Source organism: Salvia splendens, chromosome 17, assembly GCF_004379255.2.
Source record: "Salvia splendens isolate huo1 chromosome 17, SspV2, whole genome shotgun sequence".
Classification (NCBI taxonomy): Eukaryota; Viridiplantae; Streptophyta; class Magnoliopsida; order Lamiales; family Lamiaceae; genus Salvia; species Salvia splendens.
Window position 1 is genome coordinate 15,336,057 of NC_056048.1, and position 21,789 is coordinate 15,357,845.

The window sequence follows — 21,789 nt, forward strand, 5'->3', positions numbered from 1 at the left end:
CTCAAATATATGAATTCATTTTTTTTTGTTTTCTTGATCAAATTTATATTTTGCTTCCTCACGACAAACACGTCCTAAAGCTATATTTTGAATTCCTCAAAAATTTCAATTGCCGTTATTCAATTTGAATTTCCTTTCCCCAAATCATATATCCCCAAATGAAGGAACCAATTCCCGTCGGCACCCTTCCGCCTTTCTCACGCCGGAGACTACACTCCATCACCGGTCCGATTTCTCCCCAAACAATTCGACGCAGCCTCCGTTCGGTCGATTAAAGCTATTTTGAATTCCTCCCAAATTTCAATTCCGCCTGACCATGACCGCCCACCGCTACTGCCGTCGGTCAATAGCAGCCGGCACTGACTCTCCTTTGCGCATACACTCGCTGGACTCGCTTGCAGACAGCGGCCTCCGTTCCAGTTGCACTCTCCTCGGTCTGGAATCGCTGACGTCGCGCACACCAGCCGCCGCGTCGCAAGGCTGTCATGCCATCAGTCCATCCGTCGGATATCAGGTGCCGCCGAGCGGTGAGAGGCACTCGAGAATCCACCGAGCAGTCGCTGCCGTCGGGGTCTCACTTCGGTTGGTGTCATTCTCCAACCATATCGGCTGCACTGTCAATTTCGTTGGACTGCCGTGGACTTCTCGGCTTAGGTAAGTTTCCATTAATTTCAGTTTACAAATTTTATCTTCTTGTTTGGCTAGATATGTTAGGGAGTTAGATTTGGGTTCATGACATTGGGTTTTCTTCTTGATTTGTGAAGCTAATAAACTTGTTGTGATGTCCAAACATTCTTGGGTTGATATCGCTTGCTTATTTGTAGATTGGTGTTATCCCTTTGAGCATTTATCTTAAAATTTGGGCTCATCCACTGACTCTCTATTTCTCTCTCAGTTTTGGTGGTGAAACAATTGTGTGATAGTGAAACTGATTGGGAGTAGGTGCATATGTATCTATCTATCTATATATATACTAGAACTGTAGTTTGTTGGGATTTTCGGTAGAGGTTAAATCTGCAATTTCTTGGCTTGTTGTATCTGGGATGTACTCATAGAAACTAATAGGGTTGTTGCAAAAGTTGTTATTTATGTTATAGATATTGTTATTGCTATTTACATGTCAGAATGCACATGTTGGAATCACATGATTATTGCAGGTTGACTTGGAAAAATTTGCAAGGAATCTTCCTCTTCACCTTATCGCAACGATTATGGTTTGGGAAAGGGAAAAATCCACGTTCAAGTATTTGCTATGTGGAATTCTTCAGTTGCATTCCATGTGTGATCTTGCCTCCCGGGTGCCCAAAATTGAATAGGTTATCGGAAGTGATACTGAGCTATCTATCATCATATCAAGTAGATGGCATTGCTCTATTTTTTTTGTTAATTTTCAAAAGTCCTATATTACACTTATAGTTGGATTTGTGTGCTGATTGATGCAAGACAACAAACATAAACGGATGGAAAGAAAATCTTTATTTTGACTTGGTTGCTTTACTAGCGACCTGTATTCCTTCAGTGGTTTTTTTCCACTACATCATGTAACAATCTGCTTGTTTTCGCTTTCCTTTTTTTGCTTTAGGTTGCTTCTCATTTTTCATTCTCAATATTATGAGATTTGCAGTCAAGAAACTATTGTAATACATGGAGGTTTAAAAGTATTTTAACAAGTTTTTTTCTAGTTATCCTGACAACCTTTCTACTTAATTTCCTCTAGTCTTCTTTAACTGCAGTTGCTAATGTTTTTGCATAAACCACAACTTCCTAAGATCATAAACTCACCCATCATTTGTTTGATATGAGCTACTTAATGCTTTATAGGTTTTTTAGTTCCACCTCTCCTGAGCCCTTTTAGCCTTTAACTTTAATAACTTTGATTCACAGCTCCTTATCTTCACATTGATCCTAGCTCTTTCTTAATTTATCTTCCCTGCTTATGTACTTGAAAATATAGTCATTCTCAACTTCTGGCAACATATTTGTTACGTGTGTTATGATGTGGTTATATGTGTATACATCATCAGTATGCCCCTTAATTCATATATCATCATATGTTTTCTTCAGATATTGCTTGATGATGTGAAGATATCGGAACAACAACTGATTGACCTGGTCTTTTATCTGCTAGTTCTACTTGGAGCATACATACAGGTCAATATTCATTTCCTTATCCGTTGTTTGTAGATATATACTTACTACTTCGTATCTAGGAATATCACACCATTCCCAATGACATGATTCTTTTTCATGCGGCTCTCATAGATTGCAGTCTACAATTGTTGACGGTCATTATTTCTTCACAGTACCAAGAGGTTGCTCTAGCATTGACTGCATATTACAAGGTATAAATCTTCCCACTTCATCTTCTTGATTGTTGTTATTTCAAAGTGTTATCAAATTATGTTGTGGCTGAGTAAGTGGAGTTGGTGGCAGGTGTACATATGCAAAGAGGCAGCATTTGCTGCTGTTTGTTTAGAAGTCAAGTATCTGTGGACCAATGATTCATCTAGAAGTGTATCCCCTACTACTGAAGAGACCTTGAATCACCTCGGCTGCAGTGTGATTCTTCTCTTCAATTTCTACAGTCCCTGTGTCAGCAAAAGTTGTTTCGGGAATGCATTGTTAACAAACAGGTTTTTCTAGATTTTACCCAGTCATCTGATTAGAGTTTTTACTGCCTTAAAGCATTGACATTTCTCTCATAAACCTGCTTCACTCACCACATTTATCATTATGTGCATGCGTGCATTCTGTACTTAATGCATTTTTAAGGCTATCTAAGATTGACAATCTTCTTTGTAGGTTATTTATAAGTCAATTTGAGTCCTGAATCGTTCGTGCTGCATCAGAAGATCATTTATTCCATGTAAAACCTCTCTTGCTTAACCTATGGATATCATTCATCCTTTTACATAAAATGTTAAGTGCATCTGTTTTTATCATAATCATATCTGTTGTCTTCTTGATAAGATTTTAATGAAGTTTGTTTCTTCTTGCAGGAGCTTGGGAAGTGGTGGATTGCAGGAGCAACTAGCTTCCTGTGTTGGACTCGGCTCTGATGAAAAAAGGAGTAGCTCTACTTCTCATTTTTGTAGTCGTCAAAATCATGGTCTTTGAGGATTCGGGTAACTCTACTTCTCATCTTTTTCAGGTGTTGTTCGAGCCCGTATATACTCAACTTGGGATTCTTCCTACTTATACATGAGTGCCTAGCTGCTATTTATTTTCATTCATGCCTGATATGTTGATTTTTATAGAGAATTTAAATGTGAATTGACATGTTATGATTAAGAGTAAATTTCCGAGAGGTTGTCTCACAGCTCTCTAATCTGTGCATCTCCCTAGTTTTTAATGATTTCGTACACATCACCAGTCGATAAACAAAGGATATTAGCTTCATAAATATCCAAAAATTGCCCTAGTACTATGCTACTTTGTAGTGAGGACGAAAAGCTTCCACGAACAGTGTTTCACCACTTGTTATTTGTGTGTGCATGCAAGATTTTCTCTCTATTGATTGTCACTACTTTCACCACTTTTTATGGGTTATTAGTGTAGACTTCGTTTCTCTCGAGGGTTGGTCTGTAAACTTCTTGTTGCTTACTAACTTCTGGAGAACTAGGTTTCCCGTGCTTCAGATACAGTGATAATAATGTTCTTTGGTGCCCGATTTCTTGAGCTAAGGAGAGAGAACTATTCCGGTTTTGAAAAATTAATTCAAAAAGCCATACGGCCGATCAACTGAATGAGAGCTTTATGAGTTGCAATCTTGTTGATATTGGTGCATAAAAATGATTTAGGCAATAGGACTAAAAGCCTCATATCCAAATTATCACATGCCTAACCCTACATAAACCACTAGTGTGCCAGTTTGAGCCCCAAAAGCCTATTTTCTTTCTTGAAAATTTTGAAGTCACTATATTAGCCTACTTATTATATCCGTTTGTTGGCCTATATTTTCTACCCTAGTCACTAAAATTAAAGTGCTAGCACATTATTATTGGGAGGGTATTTATGGTGGCAAGGAAAAGATGGAAGTCCTGGAACATTCATTAGGTGGTATTCATTTATATTGAGATACAAATGAAAAAAGTTGTCTCTTCAAACAAAAGTAAAATAAAAAGGCAGCCTTTAATGTGTAAAAAAAGCCAAGGCTTGAAAAAATAAAAAATAAAAAGGCAACCTTTCACGTGTAAAAAAAAGCCAAGGCTAGAAAAAAAATAAAATAAAAAGGCAGCCTTTCATGTGTAAAATAAAAAGCCAAGGCAAGTAAAAAAATAAAATAAAAAGGCAGCCTTTCATGAGTTAAAAAAGCCAAGGCCAGAAAAAAGAATATCGAGCGAAAAACAGAAATATGCTCAAAAGAATAAGATCACTTGGTTTAGAAGGTAGAAAAATCTGTTGGGGTGTTGAGCTGTCAGAATTTTGTATTTTAGTGAGATGGGAAGGATGTTGTGAGGGATGTGCTAGTATTTTAAGAATAGTGATAAGCTACTTATCCAAATATGATCACACCTTTACCAAAAGCCCCGTTACATCCAAATGAAAAGACCTTTTGATTTATGCATCATATTGACTTGTGAGCGATGAATTTTGCTTGATTTTGGGAGAAAGATCTTATGTGCTTAAAATAAAGAATAGCTGGAAGAACTTCTCTTTATGAATTAGCGACGATGGTTTGAGACTCCCAAGACATAAATCGAACTTACATTGAAGCATTGGATGCCTAGCTCTTAGGGAATTAGTTCGTGTACAATTCTTGTTCTAAAAGTCTTACTCGCGAGTGAATTCGGGCTCAACCTAGTTTCTCTAAATGATTCGTGTGATTTGACGTGACTTGAAGTAGAGGATTATCTAATTTCTTGTGAATGTGCTTATTTATCTAACTTGCTTGAGGGCGAGCAAGACTTATGTTTGGGAAGTATTTGATGTGTGTGGGTAATTGTTTAAACATTTATTCCAGCAAGTTGAAGGGTATAAAGTTGCAACCAATATTTGCTTCAATATTCAAACATTTATTTACTTTAGTTCGATATTTAGTGTGTCATTTCATACTAAAGCCATCAATGAAAAACTACTGCCAAATCTTTATGATACTCTACACTTGTTGGTACCTGATAAAATTGGGGTTGGAATTGCTTTGTCTAATTCTGAAGAACACAATATCACCACGATACCAGGATGTGTGGTTAGTTATTCTCTTCTTTGTACATACATTTAGACATAATTTTTTTGTTTGCTGTAGGAAGTGGAATACATACAACAGTTTATTATTTTTATCTCCTTGGAATTCTTCTACTTGTTGCACTAAACCTTAACCCTTTTCTTGGCTGTATTTAGGAAAGACTTTCTGTTTGAGTCAGATTGCAGAGCTGCTGTGTACCAATCCTGTTGCGTTTGAGGCTACTGAGATAATTCAGCATATTCTTGTGCTACTCTTAGTCGATTTGAAGGCCTCTCTAAGCATTTAGATTCGTTCTTGCAAATGTTATCTCTCGTGGAACTAAAGTGTTTTCCGTGATAGTTCCTACTGCATAAATAGACTAGAAAGTACTTAGTCGATCCGAAGGTCGAGGGTGGTAGGGGGCGACTGAGTTCTTAACTTAAAAGATGAGGGGGAAAGGGTGGAAAACTGAAGGCACAAGTCTATTTATTGATTTTTGAGCTTGCTTTGTGATCTTTTGTTTCTTGGTTGTTGCGCCTATATTTTTCCTACTTATTTAATTCATTCTTTGCTGCATTTTGCAGTTTTATAATTGATCTGTTACACATATTATATTTTTGTTTGTTATAATTGATCTGTTCCATATATTATATTTTTGTTTGTTATACTGTGCCTGACGTTTTTCTACTTTTTCTAATCCACTTTTTGCTACCTTGCACCATAATTAATTAATACATACATAGCATCCTATTTTTCTTTGTCTCATATGCCCTGACAAATACGTGCTATATAAGTGTTTCTTTGATATGTAAACCCCATTGATTGTCAAATCTTGGTTTCTTAATATATATGTTAAATGTTTTTATAGGCTCTTTCCTAGTTACTTACTACACACATTTCCTTTTTACTTTGGCATTCGGTTTGCTGTAATTGCATCTAAAAAAAGAAACTGTGGGCCTTGGAAGCTGGTTGGACACTCAATTAGTGTCAAGTAAAGATACTTTCTATGAGGTTAGTGTTGCCACTACTGTAGCAGAGTGACTGACCTTTCTCATGATTTTAATATTTTTGCAATGCAGGAATGGAAACTGCAGCTTGTTGCCACTATGTACAATACATGGAATCTAGACTACTTTGATTTCTGTATATTTGGTCAAGTTCCTCAACAATTTAATTTGACTTAACATCTCTTATATGCCAGTTCAGTAGTTTGTACATAGTCTACTGTGTTTGAGTTTGTTTTCTTTACCTGTCCGTTTGATGATTATGATTGATACAACAAATTCTGGTTTACTGAGTGAACATAAGAACAAATTAATAGTGTTGTAATATACTATTCAACTTAACTATGAGTTGTAATGTTACCCCGTTCTAAAATTTTCAGCTTGCCTGTAATGTTTATCCTTTGTGAATGTTTCTGCTTCAGGATCAGTCAATAAGCATCAACTTGTGACTCACCATATGCTGTGTATTGCTCTACGAGCTGCTTTAGATGCTGTAGGGAAGCTTGCAAATTCAAGAGTTTGTTCCTTCCTAGGTTATTGGTTAATGTTATTATTGTGAATTTCAGTCTAACCTTGGATTTATGACATTCCAATGTTTTCCTTCGGGAGAAAGGCATTAGAGCAGTTTCTGGACCATCTCATTCAGTATAACTGCTCTTTTTTTGACCACCTCACTATTTATTCCAGCGAGTTGAAGGGCTGCAACCAATACTTGCTTCAATATTCAAACATTTATTTGTTAAACCTAACTTTAGTTCGATATTAAGTGTGTCATTTCATACTAAAGCCATCCATCAATGAAGAACTTCTGCATAATCAGTCTGATGCTCTACACTTGTTTGTACCTGATAAAATTGAAGTTGGTCTAGCTTTGTCTAATTCTGAAGAACACGATACCAGGATCTGTGGTTAGTTATTCTCTTCTTTATACATACATTTAGATATAATTTTTTGTTTAGTTGTAGGAAGTGGAATACATACAACAGTTTATTATTTTTATGTCTTTGGAATTCTTCTACGTGTTGCACTAAACATGTAACCCTTTTCTTGTCTGTATGCAGGAAATAAATTCTTTTTTAGTCAGATTACAGAGGTGTGTGCCAATCCTGTTGCACTTCCTGTTGCACTTGAGGCTGCCGAGATAATTCAGCATATTCTCGTGTTACTCTTAGTCAATTTGAAAGCTTCTCTTTGCATTTAGATTCATTCTTGCAAATGTTATCTATTGTTCAACTACTAATGTGTTTTCCTTGATAGATCCTACTGCATAAATAGAGTAGATTGTACTTAGTCGATCTGAAGGTCGAGGGTGGTAGGGGTTGACTGACTTCTTAACTTAAAAGAAGCGGGGGGAAGGGCTGAAGACAGAAGGCACAAGTCTATTTTTTGCTTTTTGAGCTTGCTTTGCTTGATCTTCTGCTTCTCTGTTGTTGCGTCTATATTTTTCTACTTATTTAATTCGTTATTTGCTGCCTTTTGCAGCTTTATAATTAATCTGTTACGTATATTATATTTTTGTGTGTTATTATACTGTGCCTGATATTTTTCAGTATTTTTAATCCACTCTTTGGTACCTTGCAGCTTTATAATTAAGGCATACGTAGTTTCCTATTTTTCTTCGTCTCATATGCCGTGTACAAATATGTGCTATATTAGTGTTTCTTTGATATATAAACCCCATTTATTGTTAACTCTTGGCATATTAATATATCTGTTAATGTTTTTACAAGCTCTTTCCCAAGTACTTATGAGACACATTTCCTTTTACTTTGGCATTCGGTTTGCTGTGTTGCCACTACTGTGGCAGGGTAACTGATCTTTCTCATGATTTTAATATTTTTGCAATGCCGGATTTAATGACAATGTATGGAATCTAGACTACTCTGATCTCTATATATTTGATGGCATGATTTTTTCTGTTGAAGTGATCTGTTTGGTCAAGTTCCTCAACAATTTATTTTGACCTAACATCTCTTATATGCCAGTTAGGTAGTTTTATACATAGTCTACTGTGTTTGAGTTTTTTTATCTTTACATGTCCGTTTGATGATTATGATTGATAAATCAAATTATTGGTTTACAGAATACAGAGTGAACATGGTCCCGGATAAATAATGTTGTAAAATACTCTTCAACCTAACTATGTTAATTGTAATGTTACCCTGTTGTAAAATTTTCAGCTTGCCTATAATGTTTATCCTTTGTGAATGCTTCTACTTCAGATCAGTCATTAAGCATCAACGCGTGACTCGCCTTACGCTGGGTATTGCTTTACGAGCTGTTTTAGATGCTTTGTGGAATCCTGCAGATTCAGAAGTTTGTTCCTTCCTAGGTTATCAGGGAATGTTTTTATTGTGAATTATAGTCTGACCTTGGATTTATGACATTATGATGTTTTCATTTGGGAGTATGGCATTGGAGCAGTCTGTGGACCATCTTGAGTGGCCTTAGTACTTCCATCATATCCTATACTTTGCAGCATTTATAGAGAGGGAACTTAACAGTATTTCAGCGGCTTATACTGAACCTGATGTTGGCCATAGTGCCAATACTGATCACCGACGCGGTTATTTTGGTTTCAGATTGCAGGCCCACCATTTTCTCTGATCGGACCCGGCAGCATATTGTGTGGATTAGCAATTCCCTCTTCGATCTCACTACAACAGAGACCACCAAGTTCTCTAGATGAGAGTTGACTCCTAATTACATGAAGCCATCACAACACACCTACCCTTCCTAAGGCAAGTATTAGGGTCTTTGTCTTCTTTGATGTAGTTCACTTGATACTTTTTTCTATTTTTACCTTGTTTTTGGCTTTATTTTTGAGAGCTAATCTACTCAAACCCACAATGCAGTCACTCAGTGGTGCTTTGCTGTCAATACAATCTGCCTCATCGGATTTACCACGGTCTTCTAGATCAACCTCAGTAAGTAAATTATGACGTTTAACTGTGCTACTTTCTCTCATTGTGCGCTTTATGTAGTTACTGTACAATAAGCATTGCAATATCTGCACTATGAGAAGATTTTGCCTTCTATACATATGTAGTTATCAAATTTTTCATTTTTCCTTGGTGCTTTCATGGGCATTTGTTTTGTATAGGTTCTTCCATTGCTGGTAAAAGCTTGGTATAGATTCAAGACAGTTATATGCTCCCTCCGAGGCAAGTTACCAGACTGGAACTTAATATAAACCGCTTGGCAGATGTCGTCTCAGATGATTCAAATTTTTTGGTCATTCAAATTTTAGCTTTCTCATCATTTTATAAATTTGATCATTCTATAATTTTTCTGGGGATTGGATCTCCTTGAGGAAACCCTTTGGTTACTTTCTTGCATTTTTCTGCGCTCTCCTTAGTATTATGTGTTCAGCACCTTCTACCTCCTCTTATGAATACAGTCGGCAACATAGTTTTTGGTATCCTGATGATGAGAAAGCTGAAATTCATTGTGCTGAAGAATGACATGATTGCATCTGCTCAGCAAGTTCAGTCTGCAAAATAAGTTTCCTTCAGAAACATTCTGGCATCTGAGAAGATTAAGAAAATTAGCTTGGTTCTAGAGCATGTGTTAATGACAAAGCTCTGAAGTATTCGTTAAGATTTACCTTTTTCTTCTATGGTTTAGGGTGTTCAATACATTTGGATCTATCGCCTAGGTTAATCAATAAGATTTGTTTTGTGTGCATTTGCATCCTTCTGGTGTTATCATACATGGTTATGTACGTGTCTCAGTGAGAAAAACTCGATTGTTAAAAATTTAAATTCTATCATCTTTCATGGAATATTGCTTCCTGATAACTGCTTGGTTTCCTATGTGCAGGAGGTACTGGCTGCAGTCATTAAGGCAGGTGTTTCTAGAGAGCATGAAATCCTGGCTGAAATATGAGATGTTTTTTCTTTCATTCGCAAAATGGAGCCCAGAAGAGTGATGGATCCGATGCTTGTCTCTCGTGTTAGGATTTTCTATATAATGTCCCTGCTTGCTCGATCACCAGAGCTACAATCAATTAAGGTGCCCTCCCTGTCATGTGTCGATCTACTAGTTGAATAGACAAATTTTTCTACTTGAGTGAAACATGAATTCTTTTAATATGATAAGGCATTGAGTGTAAAAGTGAAAATGTCTTTTGTGATGTAAGTTTTCTCCGGTTGAGCGCTTTCTTGAGAAGCCAAATAATGGACCTAGTAGAAGCTCTAGCCGTGGTAGCAGCCTTGGAAGATCTCCAGTTCGTTACGATTCTAGTTCAAGGAATATGCTGGTTGGGGACCAAATTTAAGGTTCAAAGTAAATATAAAACCAGAAAAGAAGTCAAAGTTGTCATCAGTAGTTCTGAAGATACGTGGAATTGATCAGGTAAATTAGTAATGTTTTCCTTCTTGATTCCATTTGTACTCATCACTAGATTTAATGTCTTTTCCATTCTAGCATGTTTATGTTATTCTTTATTTCTGTATAGATGAGTTACACCTCTAACAACTGAAGCCTGAATACGTGTTTTCCTTCTTGATTCCATTTGTACTCATCACTAGATTTAATGTCTTTTCCATTCTAGCATGTTTATGTTATTCTTTATTTCTGTATAGATGAGTTACACCTCTAACAACTGAAGCCTGAAAACGTGTTTTCCTTCTTGATTCCATTTGTACTCATCACTAGATTTAATGTCTTTTCCATTCTAGCATGTTTATGTTATTCTTTATTTCTGTATAGATGAGTTACACCTCTCTAACAACTGAAGCCTGAATACGCTACTAAATTGAAACGATTTCCTTGTAATTTCATTAGCAAAGCAACAAATCCACACACAGTGGATGGGCGGGCTGTTCTAACCTTGTCATTTCAGAAGCAAAGCAACAATCAATGATTTTTTTATTCAGGGAGTGGTTTTGGTACCTCGAGATTGTTAGTTTTGTATTATTCTTTCGTACACTTTTTAAAAATATATAGCATTTCAAAGTTCAAGCCTGACCTTAAGATAAACTGCATAAACGTAAAAAGGGAAAAAATGGGAAGAATATGCCCTTAAGTTACCTCCTCCTCCACCTTATCTCTTTGTTCATCGAAGAGGATTTAGCTATTCTTGTGTTTCTTCAGTTGGTGATGTCTATTATGTTTTCTTTCTATTTCCATTATAAAAGCATTATCTCAGGTCGTTTGCTGATTTTTTACAATGAATAAGTGAGATCAATGATGCTCGAATAAGTGAGATCAATGATGCTGAGCAGTGTGTTTGATTCATCTCATTTACTAATATAGGAGACCTGGTGACAGCATATAGCAGGTGGAAAGCTCAAGGAAATAACCGAAGAAGCAAAAATTTATTCAATTGGAAAAAAGGCTCTTGCGGCTCTTTTTGTTCATACCCCTGCTGGCGCGCTCCAGCTCAAATTCGAAATTGGCTTGTAGAGAACTTCGATTTCCTTTCCATTGCAGATGACATGGCTGCAGGAGCAACTGGTCAGCTGGAAATTCTCTCTACAGCAATAATGGATGGTTGGATGGCTGGACTTGGTGCTGCCCAGCCTCCGACTACCGATGCTCTTGGACAGCTGTCTGAATATGCCAGATATCTTTATACTTCACAGCTGCAACATTTGTAGGTATGTTCTTACCATTTTCTTTAGATTCCCATCTTTTTGCAGCTACGGACAGATTGCCATTATCTAGTTCTTTTGTTGTATGTTTTTTTATATTGTTTATAGTAATGTGGTTTTTTATGGTTCGCATATTGATATTTACGGTTATATTGGTCCATAAGGATATTGCTGGTACTTTGGAGACTGAAGCAGCGGAAGACTCTGCTCAAGTAGCTAAGCTAAGTTCAACTCTTGAATATTGTTGATCACAAGAGAAGAAAGGTTTGTATCATAGCGCGCTGGCTCTCTTTATCTTGGTTGCCTCACTTCTCAAATACTGAAATTCCGCAAACACTGTTTACTCGAATTAGATTTTACAACAAATGAAAAACGACGCGGAGATGTTAAATTTAGAAAGTGGTGCTGCACCTATTCGGAATCCTTCCACTGTTGTTGAAGATGCAAGGCTAGCGTCGTTAATCTCCCTCGACAGCATACTGAAGCAAGTCAAGGGTTTTCATCTTTCTCCAATTTCTCCTCTTTTAACTTTCTGACAGATGTCAGATGCTTCAAATTTTTGGTCATTCATCATGAAGTGTGTTTATAGTGTTTGAACTTTCTGTATGTAATTTGTGTAGTGTGTAGTGTTTATTTTATGTATGTGTAAGTGTGCGTATTTGTGTGGTGTATAGAGGTGTGCAATGTGTATTGTGTGCTATGATGTATAGTACATAGTACGTACGCAGTGTTATTCATTATTTTTATAGTGCGTCGTATGTTTATTTGAGTATGGTGTGTGTGTGTGTTTTATTTATATTGTGTTTTGTGTATTTTATTTATATCGTGTTTAATGTTTGTAGTATGTAACATGTGAGAAATTGTGTATTTTATTTGTGCATTTGTTGTATAGTGTATAAGTAGTGTATTTTGTATTAGTATTTGTAGTATGTGCAATGTGTGTATGTATTTATGTTGTGCTTGTGTTTTATGTATTTTATTTATAGTGTGTGTAATGTTTGTAGTATGTGCCGCGTATGTATTGTATGTTTTATAATATTGTGTGTATTGTTTGTTTTATATGTATGTGTTTAAAGTGTGTGTATTTATGTAGTTATGGTAGTGTATGTATCTTGTGTATAGTGTGTGTATTGTGTATTTTGTGTGGACAATGTTTATTATGTTTATTTTGTGAATTGTTTACTAGCGTGTATTTTATATATAATGTGTGTATTATATTGTTTGTTTTATATGTATGTGTTTAAAGTGTGTGTATTTATGTAGTTATGATATTGTATCTTGTGCATAGTGTGCATTGTATATTTTGTGCGGACAAGGTGTATTTTGTCTGTAAAGTTTTTATTTTTGTGTAGTGGTGTTTAGTATGTTTATTTTGTGAATTGTGTACTAGTGTGTATTTTATATATAATGGGTGTAGCGTGTGCAGTCCATTTAATGTTTGTATATTTTATTTGTATCGTGTTAAATATTTGTAATATGTGTCACGTATGTGTATTGTGTACTTTATGCAGATTGTATGTGTATTTTGTCTATACAGTGTACTTAAAGTAATATGCCACGAGTATAAATTGTGTATTTTATGTATATATTTGCTGTGTAGCATATAAATTGTGTATTTTGCGTTAGTATCTCTAGTGTGTGCAATGTAGGTATGTATGTTTGCAATACATGTATTATGTATTTTATTTATAGTGTGTTTAATATTTGTGGTATGTACCGCATATATATATGAGTGTAGTATGTATAGTGTGTGTTGTGTAGTGTGTATTGTGTACTTTGTGCGTACAGTGTGTGTATTTTGTCTATACAATGTGTGTAAAGTGTGTTATTTTTTTTATAGCGTATTTAGTATGTTTATAGTATATTTTATTTATATTGTCTTTGTGAATTTTATTTATATTGTGTTTAATGTGTAGTATATGTGTCATGTATGTGTATTTTGTGTTACTATTTGTAGCGTGTATAATGTATGTATGTATTTTTACAATACATGTGTTTCGTGTACGTTTGTATATTTTACTTATAGCATGTTTAATGTTTGTAGTATGTGCCGCATATGTATATATACCGAGTGTTGGGTTTTTATAATGTTTGTATTTTCTGTATGCATCTCGTGTACAATGTGTATTGTTTGTTTAATATATATGTGTGTAAAGTGTGTGTATTTGTGTGGTATATATACTTTGTGTGCAATTTGTAGTGTGTGCTATGATGTATAGTATGTATATGGTGCGCGGTGTTAGTTTTTGTATAGTGCGTAGTATGCTTATTTGAGTATAGTGTGTGTGTTTTTTATTTATATTGTGTTTGTGTATTTTATTTATAACGTGTTTAATGTTTATAGTATGTACCACGTGTGTATTAGTTGTGTATTTTATTTGTGCATTTGTTGTAGTATGTATAAATAGTTTATTTTGTATTAGTATCTGTAGTGTGTGCACAATGTGTGTATGTATTTATGTTGTGCATGTGTTTTGCATATTTTATTTATAGTGTGTGTAATATTCGTAGTATGTGTCGAGATCCTATGCTTCTTGCCAGCGTGCTCTTCCTAGCCATCATCCTATGCTTCTTGCTTTGCATTTTCACTTCTTTGGCCGAGATCTTCGGTGTTGGGTCATCGCTTGAGTGAAAAACCATAAGTTGGTCTGGGATAGACCTAGCCTCCTCGGGGTGTGGAGGGGCCGGGGTGGGGGGGTCCGGCATGGCCGTTCGAGGGTATGACCGCAATGCCGTACAAAGGTAGGGAGTCGGCGGGGTTGAGGGCGGGTGGTGTGACGACCGGTGTGGAAAATGTCTCGGCGATTATGCGGGTGGGGAGGTGAGGTGTGGTGGTCGGCGTGAGAAGAGTCACGGCGGGTCGTGGGTGTGTATGGATGGACAAAATCAAGTGGGGGGATTGCTAGAGAGAAGGGAGAGCGTCTCTCTCTAGATTTGCGGCGGCTCTTCTTTTTCCATCCACCACCTCTGTTGCGACCCTTCTGCCCGTTTTTGTCTCTAGGAATATGGGGCCCGTTCTTATCTCTAGATAAGAGATCCACATCCTCCCCGACCCATTGTGTGAATCGTCATGATGCTCACATGCATCATGGTTCTCTCATCACTGGCAGCTGGATCTAGTGTCTGAACAGTGCTACCCTTGTCAGGCTCTAACTCCCTCCATACTTTTTTCTTCTGCCCCGGATTGTTCGGTTTTTCAGAAGCTTGACTCGCAATCCATATCTCCAATCTTTCTCATTGTTCAAAGTGGTCACAGCTTTCTCAGCAGCCTCCATAGTGTTGTACTCCACAAGAGCATGCAACTTTCTGCTGATCAGTTTCTCCGCAATGGTACACTTTTTTGGATCAATTACATCATGTGGGTCACGAATGGTAATATTCTTTATGATTCCAGCTTCACCAAACAGTCGATTGAGGTTGTCCAATGAATGATCCTCGGGTAGATTCTTCACTAGTACAATGCATACCATTGGATCCTTGATTTCAGCAGATGGAAGAGGATGAAGTCGCTTCACCATTTTCCCATTAGAGCTGACAACAAGAAAAGTAGATTCCTTCAGTGCAGCCACAATCCACGATGTGTCTTTTGTTAGCTTCTTCATTTTCCTAAATGAGGTAACAACTCCAATAGGAACAAACCCTTCCACATTCCTTGTAACGTATTTTAGCATAAACTTATCATTTGGCAGATTTTCATCACTGAAGTAAAACTCCACCTGCTTTTTTTTAATCAAACACCTTCACGGTGGAGGGTTCGTGGGTCCCTCATCCCTATATTGCATAAATGATAAAGGATACATAATTAGGATTACAAGACAACCGATCACCCTAACTATGCCTAGAAGGTCAAAAAACATGTACAAATTTCTAGAGCAATTACACCATAAGAGTAGATAAGGGACATGCGATGGTAGCACGACACCTACGTACTCTTCGGTGTTCGATGACGACGAAATCGGCGGAGTCCTTCCTTGGGATCCTTTCCTACTCACGCTCTCCATCCTGTTCCCAGACCTGAATATTGGGGATCCCCATTTGCTCCATTCGAATGATGTCCTTGAGGCCTCTCGGTACATAAACAAAATACACAACACATGTAATGCAAACATAACACACTAGAGATACTAACACAAAATACACAATGTATATACTATACAACAAATATACTCATAAAAATACACAATTTATACATATATGGCACATCTACAAATATTAAACACAATATAAATAAAATACACAAACACGATATAAATAAAATACACAAACACTAAATGGATTGCACAGACTACACACATTATACACAAAATACTCATACTAAAGACGCTACACAAAAATAACATACTTTACGCACATTGTATAGACACAATACACACACTACCCGCACAAAGTACACAATGCATATCACGACCGCCCTTACTAAGGATAGTGAAGACGGGGAAAACGTGACAAGGGGAGGGACTAAGGAGCGGGGAAGAAAAGGGGGACGCAATGAAAGACAACATCTTAAACAAAGCTTCAAAAGAAAAGTTTTAATCGATTAAACAATTAAGCAGCGGGTTAATATCTCAAGGTAATTAATGTCATAAAGTAGTGTAGAGCAAAACGAAAGACTTTATCAAGAACTATCGAATCAAAGAACTTGAATTACTCGATCGTACGAGACGTGCGATCCGTCGGCGTTCGCGCCGAGACGGATCGCACCACGCGCGATCGAGGTAGGGATGTCGAGACAGTGGGAGCGGGGGAGCCTCAATCACGGGGCGACGCACAGATGAGCGAGGGCTCAAGCGCCGCCGGTCGAGACCGCACGCCCCAGACGGACCCACGTCGAGAACGACATGGATGCTAGCGTGGTGCGGCGGTTCGATCGAGAACCGACCGAGACAGAGAGACGCCGAGAGTGCACCAACCCTAGGCGGAAGGTCTGAGATGAAGCCATGAGCCACTGGCCGAGACGTGCGCGCCGAGTGGCGCGACGTGTGCCGCAGGAGTGGGAGCATCGAGGCTCGGATGGGCCGAGACGGGCGACGAACCACTGGCCGAGAGGAGCCGTGCCTTCGCGCAAGCTCTTGGCCGAGAGCTCGCGTCGCCCGACGAGCCACACGACCGAGAGGAGTCGCGCCACTAGCAAGCTCCTGGCCGAGATGTCGCGACGGCTGACGTGCCAGGCAACCGAGACGGATGCGATGGGATGGCCGTGGTGACGTGCGTGGCCGAGAGTAGCAGCGCCATGTGGGCGTGCGGCTGCCCGAGATGTGGTCAAGCTCGATGCGTCGTGATCCGACGACGAACTCGTCAGATTTTCATCGTTCATCGCTCGTGTGAACCTCGTGCGATAAGATAACGATAAAAGATTATTTTAATGATTATTTAATTTTTAATTAAAAGATATCATTAAAATATTATTATTTAATGGAAATAAAATCTTTTGGGAAGATTTCCCTAGATTTTAGGAATATTTTTATTATTATCTATATCTATGGAAATAAATAATATTATTTTATTCATAGATGATATGGACAAGAATAATTTAATAGTTTCCTAATATTTATGTATCTAGAATCCTAATCAGGATAGATATGTATGAATACATTAAATAATAAAACTTCTCTTCCTAATCTTAAACATGGAAATAATTTGAATTTAATTTTTCATGTCTTATTAAGAATTAAATAACTTAATTATTTTAGATATATCATATAGTAGACATGAATAAGAATTAAGTTGTAGAATAATACTTTCCTAAAGGAAGAGACCAATGATGATAAAAGATTTAATTATTCAGCATATTAAATACCAACATAATTTAATTAAGCCTTAATCTGTCTCAATGCTAAGGATAATTAAAGAAAAATCATAACCCAAATATCTAAGCTATAATTACGAACTCAACGTTTGTATATGGTCTCCATCAATTGGTCTGCAATTTATGCAGCTTTTTTCCAATATTATCGCCACCCATAATGTGGGGACAATAATCCTAAGAAATAGCAAGTTCATGAGGGCGGACTTCTAAAAAATAAATAGTATGAACTAGAATGTGGTTTCTAATATTATCGCCACCCATAATGTGGGAACAATAATCCTAAGAAACTGCGAGTATCAGAAGTTCACACATGATTCATGAGATAGCTTGATCTTGTTAGCAGCACATGAGCATTGTTATGGGAGTGTGTTGTAGAAATGAGACTGTGTAATGCTAAATTCGGTGGTCTTGCTTACGCAACATTAGGCGGCCATGCCACTATGTGGTTTCTGGACTATTCGTCGGTGTTGTGACCAGTAAAATTGTAAGATTTTAATGTGTATTGACCTCCTCTGGAGGATACAAAATTTTAATTTTACAGTTGAAAGATTTTGAAAAGTTTTATGGTTAATCTAATCAAACATCTTACATAAGTTTATGACAAATAGTAAATACTCTGTTTTGCAGTGCAAATCAAATCGTCAAGATGTTATTCAATCCTCTTTCTTTAATACTTACAAGCCTGGGGGTCAAAATTACATGGAATGGAAACAAAATTTGGACATCGTTCTTACAGCAGAAGAGTACAGCTTTGTACTCACAACCCCGCGACCTCCAGTGCCGGCGGCTAATGTTGCGGCAGGAGTCAGAGATGCACACAGATGGTGGCATAAGGCGAATGAGATGGCTAAGTGCTATATGTTGGCATTTATGTCATCAGTGCTCAAGCATCAACATTCAGCCATGGAAACAGCCACCGAGATCATGCAGAATCTCAAGAATCTTTTTGGTACTCAGAATCGAACGACTAAGTCTCAAGCCTTTCGGAGTATCATGTCGAAGACAATGAAGGAAGGCTCGTCTGTGAGGGACCATGTCCTCGAGATGATTGGCCACCTCAACCAGATTGAGGTTTTGGGAGGGACGATCGATCCCGAGTCCCAAGTAACTATCATCCTTCAAAGTCTTCCCCCTAGCTTCCAGCAGTTCAAGCTCAATTTCGAGATGAACAAAAGGAATTACACCTTGGCAGAACTGTTGACTGAACTTCAGTCGGCAGAGGACCTTAAGGTTCAGGCTAAGGCGGCCATGATGACTTCGGCGCCTCGTTCCTCTGGCTCTAAGCCTGGCATAGGAAAGAAGTCGACGCCGAACTCAGGAGCGGCCAAGATGGCTAAGGGAGAGAAGAAGAAGAGGGCAAACAAGAAGCCCACGGGGAAGTGTTTCAAGTGTGGTGAGAAGGGGCATTGGAAGCCAGATTGTCCCAAAAGGGGCACTGCTACAGGTATGCACCAAGCTCTACTAGTCGAGTCATGTTTGGCCTCGACATCTACTTGCACTTGGGTTATAGACACAGGAGTAACTGATCATATTTGTTTTGATCCTTACTTAATGCAGGTGACAAGACGGCTACATGATCGTGAGATCGAAGTCCAGTTGGGCGACGCTACAAAAGTGGCGGTCGTTGCAGTGGGAGACGTTTATTTGCGTTTTAGTAGTGATAGATTTTTTATTTTAAAGAATGTTTTGTTGATACCTTCTTTTAGAAGAAATTTAATTTCAGTTTCTAAATTGGTTTTTGATGGATATTCGATTTCTTTTAATGACAATTGCGTTATTAAGAAATATGGTTCTGATATATGTCATGGTATCATGGAAAACGATCTGTACACAATCACATCTACACAATTTAATAATCGCAAATCAGAACTCAATACAACATCGAAAATTTCAAAGAAACGAAAAGAACCTTCAAGTTCAATGAACGAAACGTACTTATGGCACCTTAGACTTGGTCATGCCAATGAAAGGAGGATCCATTCTCTAGTGGAACAAGATCTTATTAAAGGTCTAGAGGAGGAATCTTTTCATAAGTGTGAGTCATGCTTAGAAGGCAAGATGACTAAGAGGCCTTTTAAGGCTAAGGGCAATAGGGCTAAAGAAGTACTTGAGCTCGTTCATTCCAATGTGTGTGGACCAATGTCTACAGAGGAAAGAGGTGGTTTTTGATATTTCATCACATTTATTGATGACTTCTCGAGAATATGATATGTCTATTTGATGCGTCACAAGTCAGAGTCTTTTGACATGTTCAAAGACTTTAAGGCTCATGTGGAGAAATATCATGGAAAGAGTATCAAAAGCCTGCGATCTGATCGTGGAGGCGAATACCCCAGTGCCGAGTTTTTAGACTACTTATCGGAGTCGGGAATTGAATCCCAACTGACTGCGCCGGGCACGACCCAGCAGAATGGCGTGGCTGAAAGAAGGAACAGGACCTTGTTAAACATGGTCCGGTCGATGATGAGTTTTGCACGGCTACCTATTTCATTTTGGGGACATGCCTTGCTTTCTGCAAACCATATTTTAAACAATTTACCGTCGAAATCCATGCCTACTACTCCTTATGAGTTGTGGACTGGGTGCAAGCCCAATCTAGCACATCTCAAGATTTGGGGTTGCCCGGCTCATGTATTGGAAAAGGATCCAACTAAGCTAGGATCAAGGACGGAGGTATGTTTGTTTATAGGGTACCCTAAAGGATCGAAAGCTTATGAATTCTTTAGTCTCCGAGACAAGAATGTTATTGTGAGTACTCACGCTACATTCTTAGAGGAAGACTATGTAATGAATCATAAACCCAGCAGTGAAGTGGCTCTTGATGATCTAACTTCTGTCACAAGTTCCATTAACAAAGAACCCGTACCTAGTGTACAAACAATTCCCGAAACTTCAACTTCTACTCCAAGTATTGTAATGTCGCACCGCAGTGGGGGGGTCACTCATGAACCCGATAGATACATTGGTTTGGGGGGATCTATAGATCACTCCCCGGACAGCAATGTATTAGATCCCTGGAACTTTGCGGAGGCGGCAGATGTCGATCATTGCGAATGGGTAAAAGCAATGGATTCGAAACTACAATCCATGATAGACAAAGACGTCTACGATTTGTCCGTCCTACCAGAAGGCTGTACTGCCATTGGGAGTAAGTGGATATATAAACGTAAACGTGGACCCGATGGACGAGTTAAAGTCTTCAAGGCAAGACTAGTGGCCAAGGGGTATACCCAAAATGAAGGTGTCGATTACGACGAGACTTTTTCCCCGGTGGCCATGCTCAAATCGATCCGGATACTATTGTCTATTGCAGCTTATATGGATTGGGATGTATGGCAGATGGACGTTAAGACTGCGTTTCTGAACGACGGTCTTGATGAGACCATCTACATGCAACAACCCGAGGGATATGCCATAAAGGGCAATGAACACATGGTTTGGAAGCTTAAGAAGGCTATCTATGGCCTTAAGCAAACATCTAGATCATGGAACCAGTGTTTCGATCAAACTGTTCGCAAGTTTGGATTCGAAAAGTGCCCAAATGAAAGTTGCCTTTATAAGAAGATTGAAAAGGGAAATGTTGTGTTCTTAGTTTTATATGTAGATGACATTCTTCTAATTGGAAACAATAAAAAGATGTTGTCATCAGTAAGAACTTGGTTGTCAAACCAGTTCGAGATGAAGGATATGGGAGACGCGGGACACATCCTCGGGATCAAGGTTCTTCGGAATCGAGAAAAGAAGATTTTGTGCTTATCTCAAGAATCTTACATCAACACAGTACTTAGCCGTTTAGCATGCAGGACGTCAAGAAAGGTTTCTTACCTTTTAGACACGGCATCCATTTATCTCAAGAGATGTGCCCCAAAATGCCGTCTGAGATACAAGAAATGAGAAGGATTCCATATGCTTTGGCAGTTGGAAGTCTCATGTATGCTATGCTTTGTAAGAGACCTGATATTTGCTTTGTTGTTGGCATGGTGGCAAGATATCAGTCGAATCCGGGCCAAGGACATTGGACTGCCGTAAAGAACATACACAAGTACCTTAAACGGACTAAGGATTATGCTCTAGTTTACAAAGCAACCAAGCTCTGTCCTTTGGGATATACTGACTCAGACTTTCAAGCTGATCAGGACTCGAGAAAATCTACTTCAGGATATGTGTCCACTTTAGGAGGTGGAGCCGTAATTTGGAAGAGTGTAAAGCAGAAATGCA

At 38.2% G+C, this 21,789-nt stretch overlaps 1 protein-coding gene, 1 long non-coding RNA gene and 1 pseudogene across 6 annotated transcripts; 2 read left to right on the top strand and 1 right to left on the bottom strand.

Annotated features, from left to right (window-relative positions):
* LOC121774763 lies at positions 1-8,906 on the top strand. Of its 4 annotated transcripts, none has more exons than XR_006044992.1 (8): positions 1-654; positions 1,158-1,316; positions 2,065-2,151; positions 2,263-2,342; positions 2,434-2,633; positions 2,803-2,866; positions 3,000-7,076; positions 7,230-8,906. XR_006044992.1 is itself a non-coding variant. In XM_042171640.1 (2 exons), the coding sequence occupies exons 1-2, from the start codon at positions 317-319 to the stop codon at positions 5,399-5,401; spliced, it is 399 nt and encodes a 132-aa protein (XP_042027574.1). In that variant the 5' UTR covers positions 1-316; the 3' UTR covers positions 5,402-5,756. The 4 variants fall into 4 exon arrangements, 2 of the variants coding, with proteins under 2 accessions (XP_042027574.1, XP_042027573.1); XR_006044993.1 differs by having other exon boundaries at positions 3,000-6,175; positions 6,244-8,906; XM_042171640.1 differs by lacking the exons at positions 1,158-1,316; positions 2,065-2,151; positions 2,263-2,342; ... (1 more) ...; positions 2,803-2,866; positions 7,230-8,906 and having other exon boundaries at positions 5,341-5,756.
* A 115-nt stretch (positions 8,907-9,021) lies between these two features.
* LOC121774774 lies at positions 9,022-12,513 on the top strand. Of its 2 annotated transcripts, none has more exons than XR_006045004.1 (6): positions 9,022-9,095; positions 9,991-10,182; positions 10,310-10,524; positions 11,428-11,771; positions 11,930-12,029; positions 12,119-12,513. It is a non-coding gene; the product is annotated as an uncharacterized LOC121774774 (long non-coding RNA). The 2 variants fall into 2 exon arrangements; XR_006045005.1 differs by having other exon boundaries at positions 11,443-11,771.
* A 1,837-nt stretch (positions 12,514-14,350) lies between these two features.
* Positions 14,351-15,800, bottom strand: LOC121774363 (annotated as a pseudogene).
* Between the last annotated feature and the right edge of the window lie 5,989 nt (positions 15,801-21,789).